Source organism: Miniopterus natalensis, chromosome 16 (assembly GCF_054644295.1).
Source record: "Miniopterus natalensis isolate mMinNat1 chromosome 16, mMinNat1.hap1, whole genome shotgun sequence".
Taxonomy (NCBI): Eukaryota; Metazoa; Chordata; class Mammalia; order Chiroptera; family Miniopteridae; genus Miniopterus; species Miniopterus natalensis.
This window is the reverse complement of record NC_142096.1, coordinates 10,564,219-10,577,045: the sequence shown is the minus strand read 5'-3', so window position 1 is coordinate 10,577,045 and position 12,827 is coordinate 10,564,219. Positions and strand designations below refer to the sequence as shown.

The 12,827-nt window shown below is 43.7% G+C and overlaps 1 protein-coding gene across 1 annotated transcript in view; it reads right to left on the bottom strand.

Annotated features, from left to right (window-relative positions):
• Positions 1–3,647: 3,647 nt before the first annotated feature.
• The window catches only part of PKHD1L1 (PKHD1 like 1), a 106,057-nt gene continuing 96,877 nt past the window's right edge, over positions 3,648–12,827 (bottom strand). The window contains exons 75-78 of the mRNA XM_087825597.1: positions 12,439–12,585; positions 11,944–12,097; positions 10,645–10,891; positions 3,648–3,783 (exon numbers count right to left, since the gene is read on the bottom strand). Of these exons, the coding sequence (XP_087681723.1) occupies positions 3,648–3,783; positions 10,645–10,891; positions 11,944–12,097; positions 12,439–12,585 (684 nt within the window). The remainder of the gene's footprint in view (positions 3,784–10,644; positions 10,892–11,943; positions 12,098–12,438; positions 12,586–12,827) is intronic.

Below are 12,827 nucleotides of genomic sequence, written 5' to 3'. Positions count from 1 at the left end.
GGCCGCGCACGCAAGGCGCGCGCACGCGCGTGGCCGGTCGCTTCTTCGAGCTCGCGCGCCGCGGGGTTCAGTCCCAGCCCCGCTCATTCAAAGCCGGGCGCGCGCTCCGTCGCAGGCGCCGTTGCCGCCGCGCCGCTGCCATGGCCGCCTCCGCCTCCTCGGGAAACCCTCCCCGGGCTCCTCCCCCGTCGCCCTCCTCCAAGGGGGCTCTGCATTTTCTCGGGGCCCGCACTTCCGCACCCCGCCCCAGGTCCTGTTGGGACCAATAGGCGAGAGGCTGGGGGCCGGGCGTCGGGGCTGATAGCCAATGAGCGCCGGGGGGCGGGGCGAGCGAGCGGCGGCCGGCCCAGCAGCGGCCGAGGCCGGTTCACACGGAGGGTCTCGGGGACGGTCGCCGGGCCGCCGGGTTTGCGCCCTGGGGCCCTGCCTTCCCCAGCGCGCCTCGGCTCGGACCGTGCCCCTCACTGTCCCACCCGCTACCGCGCTGGGACGGAGGGGAAGCAGCGTTTAGACCGCAAACAAAGACGGAGCGGCGCTCCGGGGGCATTTGGGCGCCGGCGGGCCAGGTCCCCGTCGTCCCGCCGCCGAGGGGTGCGCAGTGCGGCTTCGCCTCGGACTCGGACTCCTCCAGGAAGCTTTTGACTGAGTTGCCTTTAACTGGAAGTGAAAAAGCGGCGTTTCCCTCGCACGCAGCCTGGGCCAGCCATTCTCCCAAGCCAGGGTGTCCGTTCTTTCTGTGTCTCCCTTGGAAGCCTGGTTTTTGTCGCTTTTTATCCTGCGCGCTGTTCAAAGGCGAGGGTTCTTTGTCATCGCGGGTAAGGGGCCCTCAGGGAACGACCCGCCCCACCGTCTGGCAAAGCGCCCGGTGGGAAAGGATAGGAGCTGACGTGGGCAGAGGCTGAACGCGGCCCCCGCAGACCGTCCCGGCCGCTCCGCTGTTTCTGCCCCTTCCTGGGCGTCCCGCTGCCCGGGTCCTGCCCCCGCGCCCGGGTCCTGCCGCCGCTGCCCGGGTCCTGCCCCCGCGCCCGGGTCCTGCCCCCGCGCCCGCCCGGCCGCGGAATGCCCGGGACCCCGCCTCTCTGTCGACACGCCACCTGTTTATTCCCAGGAGAAGAAAAGGATGTTTATGGCTCTTGGACTGAGATGATTCTGTGTAACTTTATTTCAAATAGAAACTTCCGTTTCCGTAGCAGTGCGACGGCCACGACAGCCCAGCGGGCAAGGCTCGTGGGCGGAGCGTGGGCCCAGGCCCGGGGGCTGCGGGCTCCGCTCCCCGCGGCACGTGCGGGGCTGTGGGCGGGACCCCAGTGGGGGGCGTGCGGGAGGCAGCGCGTCAGTGACCCTTTGGCATCACTGATGCCCCCCCCTCTGTCTCTCTGTCTCTCTCATTCTTTCAATTCAATAAAGATATATATTTTTTAAAACGTGCCATTTCCAAGTGAAACAAAAGAAAAAGTATATACTTTTACAGAAACAGTGAATACTTGTTTCCCAACACAATAACAAAACAAAGTTTGCTGGAGATTGTACACTTGAAATTTACTTTAAAATACCTATAAAAGAAAATTTTAAAAGAATCTTTAGTTGTTGAGTAGTAAGCCCCTAACTGGGGATTGCAGGTGCCAATAATTTGGGATCTTGCTCAGGGACCACCTCCTAGGTCTGTGCAGTCTGAAGTCCTGTCCTCTGGCCAAGGCTTGGTGGGTGACTGAGGGCGGAGTGACCAAATGTCAATGAGAGGTACATAAGGAACAGGACCTGGTGGATAAAGGTTTCTTTTGGATTGCCCCTACTTCACAGGGTATAGTTAATTCTACCTGCTCTGTGTCAAGATCATGTTGCCACTTAAAGGCTTATGATGGGATTGGCCTCTACCCAATCCCCAACCAACAGCGTGGTTTATTTATTCTTGATGTGCTCACTCTATCAGCTTCCAAGCCACCACCTTCTCTCCCAGTTCAGAGCCTGTATCGGCTCCCTTGTTCTGAGTTCTCCAGCGGGGTGTTAGGACTGTCCTGTCTACTGACCTCCCATCCCTTCCCAGGAGGAAGGCAGACCTTGCAGACACAGCCCAGGGCTTCCAGATCTCCCCCAACCCAGTTCCCTGGCTTTTCACTAAAGGGATTTATTTTCCCCTCAAGCACAACTGTAGACCTGCTGTTCTGACTTGGACATTAAAGGCTTTTTATTAATGAGCAGCTGTTCACAGTTGAATGTAGATCATAAAGTCACATTCAGTTCACGATCAAGCAAAACAAAGCCTTGTAGCTCATTGAGTGACAGCTTTGAACGGATTCACTGGAAAACAAAGGGTTATCTGATGATGATCATTTTAATGGCTTGTTTTGTTGATCCTTTTATTCTAGGGACTTTTGCCTTCTTTCACTATAATATATTTTAATATTCTGGAAAATTATAATTTATTTTAAAATATCTATTATTACCACTTAATAGTTGGGTCAATTGCTTAATAGAGAAATAAAAAAGTCTGAAGCAGCTTTTTTTATTACTTTTCTATTAGAAGAAAATTAACTTTCCATGAAGCATTTAAATAAATATTTTTCATAATATTACTACCACATATCTTCAATTAGTAGTAATTTTTATTGCTAAATACAGGAACACTGAAGATAACAACAATTAAGGGTTAACCAAGTCTCTTCAGAAGAGGCCTGGATAGGAATGAAGGAAAGTAATGGATGTCTTTTACTAGAAATGAATTCAAATGAAAAGGGGGGTAAACCCTTCACGTCTGTGTTCCAGTAGTGAGGCTTGGTATTGTCATTACGTCTTGGCTAATGTCCACATTGTTATTAGAGCTCTAATATAGTTCAGCTATATTATGAGTTAAATGGACAATCTGAGCAGGTCTGGCAATAGAAGGTCATTTTTATTTCTAAGCATAAATGTGTTGAGATTCATTCAATCAATAAAACAATAGTTTATAACATGATCTATCTCATATGTGAGTTGGAAACTTTAAAATAAAACAACACTGAAACAACAATGGAAGCTTAATCCATTCAGCTACAGCATGGCAGTCATCGTGGCTTTTACCTTAAACAAATGAGCCTCAGTTTCCTAATCTGCAAAATTTGGTTAATAATTCTGGCCTTATGGATTTATTTTAGAAAGTAAGTGGCATAATATATGGGCAGATGCATTGGAAACAAAGCAATAACATCAATGAGAGCTTTCACGCATACAGGTTTATCAAGTCCAGCAGAATCTTGTTTTAGCTACAGCAAGAAAAGCAGAGGTGAATATTCTCTCATCAACAACCAGAAACAGACATGTTTGCTAATAACATATCCAAAAAGGGAGAAGGGGAGCTTTGAAGCTATGATCTGAGCACCTACAGCCCTCCCCCTCCCTCTCTGCACTTTTTTTGACTACTCATGGGATACTTTCCTCATAACAGTATGTGTTGTCAGGCTTCATCCACTCTTGCTTCTCAGTGTCCATCATTTTAGCACACTGGGATTATCATAATGATGTCCTAACTAGAATTTTGTATTTTACCCCCTTCCTCTAAGTTGGTTTGATCCTTTGTTGTATGATTAATTTAAATATTTTTAAAACACAGACCTCTTCATGGGAATGGCCCTATTTAAAATAGAGATTTGGCACTGTCCATCAATTCAGATTCACTCAGGAAGATACAAGTCTTGATTGTTGCCTTGAAACTCTTCATTTTGAATTGCTACTCCTGGATCCTCCTCTGGCCACTTCTGGCCCTGTAAAATATCAGACATAGCAGCAATTCCTGTTAAAGGTGCTTGTCTATATATAACGTACATTTTATACAGTGAAAATTAACTTGCCTCCTCATCATGAAATATATCTTGCTGTGTGTTTATTTGAAATTAAATCCTTTATAAGTGAGAATTAAATCTAGACATTTTCAGCATAAAAAAACTTAATATATGTTATATTCTCTCTTCTAGGGAGAACTTATATCTATAAAGAATCATCTGCCTAAATGCATAAATTACTCTGAAGAAAAGCCAAAGGAAAATACTCTTGCCATGTAGCCAGACACACTCATAAATATCTTGCCCCAAAGGAATAAATTTTTCTGCTCATAGGCACTGAGCCCATTACCATAGCAACCATAACTAGTTGGTCTATGACTGAGTGTGAATTTTATAGCACACTGTTATTTGAAATGTTAAGTCAGTAAGTCAGAATAAAGTGCAATTTCTGCAATATTTCGTAAGGATTTCTCTCAAAAATCTCGTGGAGGAAAAGCTTCATTACGGTGCCTATTCAGTTGTTTATTTAAACATTTATTCTCATTTGCCATGGGCACAGTGTGTGCTAAGCACGCTGGAGAAGTCAAAAGAACACACAGCCCTTCACCTAAAGGAACTTCTCTAATAAACTCCACATGGCTGGTAAACAGAATTCACGGAAGAACAGTTTTTTCATAGGGAGCTTTCCAATCTTAGAATCATCTGATCATAATAACTAGAGTAGTGTACAGAGCCTGCAAGTAAGGTGGCAAGAGGTTTGAAGGTGGTCAGACTGCCCACAAGTACTCAAGTACCAGTTGCAACCCTGATGGCAGGCTCCTTGCCTTTGTCTTACACAGTGTGTCTGTAGCTACTCTCTGAGAAGGTGAAATTGGGGAAATACATCTTAGTGTTTCTTTCACTGGAGATTGGACATTTCTTGCCAGCTGATGCCATCCTAAAGAAGCCCACTGATGAGCATGGAAGAAAAGTGTGGCCCTCCAACGGTTGCAGACAGGTTTCCCAAACTAAATATATAATGGATTCAGGTCAGGGTTCAAGTATTTCTGTTTTGGTGATACAGGTAATAATTTCAAAGACGTGTGTGGTATTTTAAACTCTTTTCTTGCCCTGACATTGTCCCTGCCCACCTCCCCCTGTAGGAAGGATTCTCTGTTGAGCTTTCCGCTTCCTCCCCACAAGGGCTGGCTTTTGTCCTGGTCCAAGGAGGCGTCTTGCTCTTTGCCAAAGGAAACCAGGAAAGGACGAGCAAAGGGCAAAAGGGAAAATAATATCCATCTTTTAAGGAAGGTTCCTAGAATATGCTGCAGGATCATCTCTGTTTTTTGTAGCTCACTGCACAGAAGTTAGCCACTCCTCATTGCAAGGGAAGCTGGGAAACAGTCTTTGTTCTAGGTGGCCCTGTGCCCAGCCAAAGATTCTAATAATTAACACTCACATAGCGTTTATTACATACTAAGCACTGCTCTGGTGCAATAAGTCTAATGGTTTACTGGGCCAATGAGTGACATATATGGGCAACATTACAGTCATAAAGATAACAGGAGTGACTGCCATTTACAGAGGGCCTGCCACCTGTTAGGTACTGTGTTAATTGCCATATATATGCTACCATTGGTCCTCAAATACCACACTGCACTGTAGGTATTTTCCACATTTTATAGGTGAAGGAACTGAAAATGCATAAAAGAGACAGAACTTGCCTGAGGGCATAGAGATGGTAAAACATAAACTTAGAATTTGAACAGGAATTTGGACATAAATATGTTTTCCTAAAAGCTCTTTTCACAACAGAACACTTTTCCATGCTTGAGGAAAAGTGTGTGTGTGTGGGGGGGGGCGGATTAAATGTTGGAGCTCGGGCTCCTGGATTAGATTGTCTGGGCTTGAATCCCAATTTATCATTAGAAGTTCTGTGAACAGGGCCAGTTTACTTAATTGTTTTAGATTTCAAGTTTCCTCCTCTGGAAGAGGGCATAAAAACTTGTGTTACGGTAAGGAAAGTGTCATCACAGAACTGAGTATGGTGCCTGGCGCTCAGTAAGCACGTGGTAAATCTGTATTTTATTATTAATAGTAGTAGTAGTAGTGGTTTAGATAGCCCTCTTTTGGATAAAATGACAAGAGGCAAAAGTAGATGGACCACCTAGAAGTCACTGCCAAGATGGGAAGGTGATGGAGCTTAGAAAAGAGTAGAGATGGTAGGTAGTACAAGATAGGAACATTTTACTTTTTATTGGAAATACAGGAAGGTTTTCTTATTACCTCCTTATATTTACTTTATTTATTCTATGCATTTTTCAGATCCTGGATAGGACTATATTTTTATGATTTGTTCAACAGTTGAATAGCCACTTCTTACATTAAAATGCATTTTTGAACATTTAAACATGACAGCATTATTCAGAGAAAAAATATTTTTAAAAAGTTGCCAGCTTATGAATGAAGGAGATGTAAAGCCACATTGCCCATGGATTCTTAACAACTCAGGCATTTAAAAAATGTAGCAGTTAAATTTGTAATTTGTCTGGCATAAAAAATTGTAAGTATATACTATCTCCAGAAAATCTTATAAAAACCAACAACCAAGAACCTAAAGAAGTTAAATCAGAAACATTTTAACAAAGTCTGTGGCTAAGAAGCAAAGTTTTAGAAACTTCCTTTTCTCTCAAATGACTCATATTAGAAAACTCTTTATTAAAAACCTCTGGAACATTTTTGACAAAAAATTTCCAGCGGACTGAATTACAACTTGAGCTGAGGAAAGACTACAGATGGTTCCAACTCTGTGGTGTTTGCAATGTTCTGAAGTGAAGATTTTTGCATCTCTTCCAGAACCCAATGTAGGAATTGGTTCAGTAGATGCTATAATTGCAGGTTGTGGAATTTAGTTTTCTAACAGAAAGAATCATGAAATGGAAAGTAAACTGGATTTGCATGAAAACAACAAACGATTTTTAAGACTTCCCATCACAGAAGGGGGTGTGTTGGTGTCTCTCCTCCCCATTTTATTAGCAGAGCTGTCTCCCCCCTCCAAGGTTGGGTCTGCGGGAAGCGTGATAGTCCTCAATTAACGGGTGGTGCCGTCTAGTCAAGTACCAGTGATCTCTGGACATGAAAGATGCTCCTCATGAAGGGACACTCGTGTGTTCTTCGCAGGCCTCATTGTCAGAGACCTCTTACCTGCAGGTCCTTTAAAACTGACACTGTTTCTATTCCGGCTGTTTGTGTGAACTTCCTCTGCAGTTGCTCGGCATTTGTCGTCTTCTCCACGTTTCCTTTTCCTGCCGTCTACTCCCCTTCCAGGCAGCCTTCCTGGAAAAGACCTCAGACTTCCCGTGCTAGTCAACTCTCTCCCCCACTCCTCCTCCGTCTCTGTCTCACACACACACTCACGCACGCACGCACGCACACACGTGTGTGCCCACATCAGGTTCCAGGGACACACTTGTACATTCTTGGCCTCACAAACCGGGGGATGCTGTTACTTCCAAAACTGCAGCCCTAGACTCAGCTGCCACAAGCTGCTTCAGTCACCGGCTCTCTCATTAGATTCAGCAGTTATGATGCTGATGCCAATCCATTGTGTGCCCCAAGCCTCAGGGAACCCCCAGTTAAGCTTTCTTGGGGCCTAATTTGAGTCTTTTCCTCTTGTCTTGGCATTGCGAGCCAGCATCCTCGCTCACTCCCCTTTGTCTGGGGCCTCCCGGTATAGTCATCTCAAAGAATCGCTCTTCAAAATTCCTCCTCTGGTCCTTTCCTCTTCCAGGCCACTTACTTAGAAAGTTTTACATCCTAGTTAGGCACCTCCCCTCACAGTTTGCTGTAGCCAAAACTTCTGTTTTAACATCTGGTCAAAGCTGCGTCCCTGGGACGCACAGAACAAATGCAGGCCCTCTGACGTCAGGGCGCAGGAGGCTGCCGCCCTCCCCTGCCAGCCTTTCCTCGTGTCGTGTTTCGTGCTCCGGTGACGTCAGACCACTTGCTGATTTGCCCACACTCCGCGCTTCATCCCTCAAACAGCAGATCAGCATCTGCTCGTGCCAGATGTTTTGTTAGCCGGCAGGGAGAAATGCTGTCAGGGAGGGCCCTGCCTGAGGCACTCCCTCAAGTGGTGTCCCAGCCTTCGTTCCTGCCACCGCCCCTTCCTGCAGGACACTCTTCCTTGGCTAATCTCCTGCTTTATTCAACACTCGCCCCCGACATCATCTTCTGGAAGTTGTCCCTCAGCCATCTCTACCCTCCCCGGATGACCCCTCTCCCCAGACAAGTGTCCCTCTAGCACCCTCAGCCCTCTCACACACCGTATTGTATCAATACTACCCTTTTCAACTCCTATTTCCCCAGCTACCCTGTGAACTCTTAGGAGGCAGACACGGCATCTTATTTTTGTAGTCTTCTCACTAGAGTGCCTGGTATCTAGTAGATGCTAAATAGACGTTTGTTTGACTGAATGAAATGCCAAATTTATCCAAAGATGTTTAGATTTACCACCTGGTAAATGTTTATAGCTTTTCTGTTAAGCAAGATTACCCATGACCTGGGAGGAATATTCTAGGAAATGGTATCCAGAAGGAGGAGGTCTGGGCTTCGATGAATTCTCTCAGCTGTTCCAAATGCCTGCTGAGTGTCACTTGCTGTAAGGTAAGTTTTGTGGGTACAGTACCAACTCTACTTGCTCTGGGCACGGTTTCAGTGCTTTTATTGGGAATTCTTCCTCCAAAATAGGAATTCCATTTAAGATTTTCTGAGTAAAAAGTACAATTTTTATGGTATGAGAGCTTTTGGTTAATTCAGCTACATTAATTTATGGCTTTTTTTGCATTCTCTAATTATATCCTCTTGAAAATAAGTGTCTCTTCTGCTGTAGCCTGGGATTGAGGGAGGTCACACTCTTAGGAGTGGCATTTTTGAGTGGAAAGGAGGAGTCATCAGAGAAGGGCTTTGGACTTATCCCAAAAGCTTGTTCCAGGGATACCAAGAAAACTTTTCTTAGAATACTGGCTAGTAGTTGGCAGGCCCCAAAATACAGAACAATCTAGAATTGTTGGGATTACTATGGATCTGAAAAACAGCAATGTGGTCTGAAAAAGATCTAAAACAATCTCATTTCCCCCAAATTCTTAGAGATTATAATGGCTTAGATCATCAGAAATCAGAACCTCACGAATGGATGGAAAGCCAGATCCCTCTGTATGTACAAAAATGCTTCCAATCTGATCTAAAGAAGTGAAATCAAAATTAGACAAGCTGATTCAACTATTTAAAGGACTCTATGATTTATAGGTATAGTATCTTCTAGATGGCATATCTGCTTCTAAATAAAATTTCTGTAAGTTTTTAGAAAAAGAAATAAGTACATACACATAACATAAGGAATCAAAGGAAATTTATATTTTGAAGAAATTTGATTTTTAGGATTAAAGTTAATACATTTTATATATTATAAAAATATTTTTAGCATATTTTTGAAAATGCTATAGACTTTTGCTTGTTGGGCAACAAAATAGCTCAGGAGAAAAAGCAGTTCTTATAGTTTTGTTTTCAGCATGTTTTTCAGAACAGCACTTCAGTTGCTTCCTGAAAAGTAAAAACATACAAATATATATTTTAAAAGTAGTAGTAATACAGAGTATGATTTAAAATGTTTTATTAATTTTAACTTGTCTAACTAGTATAGTTAATAGGGCAAAAGTCGGATGTGAAAATCAGTATTTCAAAGTTTACCAATTTAGTGTCAGAATCAATGATGTGCTCTTTTGTGGAGCGGTGGAATGAGAATAGTGGTGTTTATACATTGTATTTTTCACATTAGGTTTTTGTCATTTTTTAATGGAATTTCACGGCTCTCTTAAAAGTAAAATATTGTTAATTCAGAATGCAAAGTTATTAAAAAACCCATCATTTCATTTCATTAATGCTGTAGTCTCAATGTGCCCCCCCCCCCAATTCTATGTTGGAAACCTGATGTCTGATGGGATGGTATTTTGGGGTGGAGTCTTTGGGAGGTGCTTAGGTCATGAGGGTGGAGCCCTCTTGATAACTGAATTTAGTGCCCTTATAAAAGAGACCCCACAGAACACTTTCACCCCTTCGGCCACGAAGGATGCTGCCAGAGGTCTATGACTCAGCAGCAGGCCTTCACCTGACCTGCTGGCACCCTTATCTCAGACTTCCAGCTTTCAAAGTTGAGAGAGATAAAATTCTGTATTTTATAAGCCTCCCAGTCTGTGGTATTTTGTTATAGCAGATTGAACGGACTAAAGCCATGGGTTTTAAGTCATCTGTGTCTTAATGAAAGAATGAGAGATTATTTAGTAGCAAAGGGGAAGCTGCTGATTAATTTTTTTGCTGGAAAAAAGTCCTCAAAAATGCCAGGAACAATATCATTAGCTGCTTGGCTAGTAGAATGTAAACACGAAGATGCTGGTGGTATCTTTGCCATGAGGATGTTGGTGGAGAGCCTGCCTGGGAGTGAATCTACTGCTGAGGTGAATGAAGCCAAGAGATGGGACAGACACAGGTTCCAGAAGACATCATTGAGTCCTTGGGTCTAACTGTGGCAGAAATTAGACTACTTCTGGGCTGCTCAGTTAAAGGGGTTCACTTTACTGCGCAAACCGATCGGAGCTGAGCTCCTGCCCCTGTGACTGAGCGAGAGCCCGGGCACTCCCCGCGCGTCTCGCTCCCCATCCTTCCACGGCGCCGCGCAGCGAGCAACATTTCCCGGAGGTTATGACTTTCTCAGCGGCTGCGGCCGTGCCTTAGAGTCCTCAGCGACGCCAGCCCAAGCGAGGCGAGCTGTCTCCATCAGGCAAACGTTTACTGGGGGCTCAGTACGTGGAGACGTTCATTGTATCAAAAACGAACTGTGCTTACCTAGACTCACGTCAACGCCAAGACTGCAGCCGTGAACATTTCCAAGAGGAGCACTCTGGCCAGCAGGCAGCTAAGTGCTGTGGTTATGACCCGGGCGGTCGCGCCCGCGGCGGGGGCCCTGCTGCTGCTGCCCCCGCTGCCCCCGCTGCCCCCGCTGCCCCCGCTGCCGCTGGAGACGGGCTGCGCCGCGAGGCTGAACGCCCTGGATTCCGCCCGAGCAACGTCGTCCAGAATAAATTCAATCTTATAATTTTTCCCTGGAAAGTGTGGGGCATCATCAAAGCACGAAGGAACAAAAAACAAGGAAAAAATGCTTCTGGAATGATTTTAGTAGTTGATATTTAGTGATGATGAAAAACATCAGACTACTGTTAGGATTAATTTATTTTACTCTTTTAGTTTTATTCTGACATTTGTGTGCATGTGTGTATATTCTGAAATAACAGTAGTAAGAAGTGGGAGTGCAACTACACAACTTTTCAAAAGTTAGGGCCTATTAAGGTCTTCAGTGGGCCCCAGGTTGAGGTAAACAGATTAATGGAGACCTGTTTCCATTGAATTGTTTTAGGTACTCTATAATCTATCACCACTACACATCTGTGTTTTGGACAATCATTTTGGCCTCAGTAGAAAGGCTTTTTACTAATTGGAGTTACACCATCGACCCGAATGGAGATAATATAAGAATTATCGCTGTGGAAGTTATGACTGTATTTACTGTGACAATGTTGAAGATATCACTTAGTATAGATTCATTGTGTATACATGATGAGAACGCATAGGGGATATTTGTTCTGATCTCAGAGCAACTTATGAGTCTCCATGGCAACTGGCTTATCTGATGGGCACCGTGAACCCTGATGATTCTAATATTTTCTCCTTTGCATTGGCTTTCAGGAAGACTAGAACCCACTTTCTAGCCCAAGTCTGAACACCCCCATGGGGTATGAAAATTATATGAAGGCTCCTTTCTTTTCTTTAATTTTAAAATCTGTTGTTTGTATTAAAATGTAATAATACATATTTAGTGAAAATTTAGATAAATACACAACTAGGTAAAAATATGAATCATGAGATAATTTTGATGCATATCCTCAAATTCCCTGTTTTAATTTCTTTAATTGCTTATTTTAATTTCTATTTTGTTTTGCATATTAAATATATCTTTATTTAATCTAGTAAACTAAGCTAAATGTTTTCTGAAAAAGTCAGAGTACAGGGTTCTGATTTCTATAATTTACTGACCAGACTATTATAGAATGCTTTGTTCAATTATAATATATGTGAGAATCCAAAATAGTACACTCACCTGTCCTAAGAAGAGTAAGGTCCGTGTAGTTGGCCCAACAGCTGCTAAATGGAATTGTTGTATTTCCACTAAGGCCACTGATTTGGTTATTATTGGAGTCCTTTAGTATGGCCTTCAAAGTCAATGAAGTAATCCCAACTGATACACAACTGCCCTAAAGAAAAAAGGAAGCAGAGAATTCTATTGTCCTGTCCCCTGCTTTTATTTTTAAAAGAGATGTGAAACTTTCTTTTTTAAAATGCCTCATTACAAATTTAAAATTTGCAGAAGCCTTTTCCTACACAAAGAATTCACAAATATGGACACCAGAGCAAGTTCATGGAAAAGAAACATATTTAAAACAGCAAAAGACAATATCCATGCATATTAGTCCAACTTCTAAGGGGCAGTGCAATCCTCAGGCAGCCAAAGGACCAGGATTAGTGAAGTTGGCTCACCCTCCAGAATTTATAGCTTAATTCTTCCATTTAAATATAGCTTTGAGTTGTAACTTACGTCGGAATTCACTGCCTTTACTGAAGGCTGCTGAGAAAATGGCTGTCCTAACTGCGCGGCCACCGGCTGGGTGATTACCGAGAGCGAGGACACAAAGGCCACATGATGAACAGGAAACACAGACCTTTCGACTGGTTGGGCAGTCACCTGTGAATGGTCGTGAGTGAGTGGTTTTCACGTGATAAAATACATTCAGCAGCAAACTCATCTTAGCCAGGCTAAGTATAATATTCCTTTTTTATGTTCAATATATGCAGATATTATTACAACATTTCCTCTAGATCAGATTCATGAAGCATTGTTGTAAATAGTCAAAGCATAGCACATTTTATTCCAGTAAATAACTGTTTAGAAGACAGGCTCCTTTTGAACTACTTTATCATTTTAGT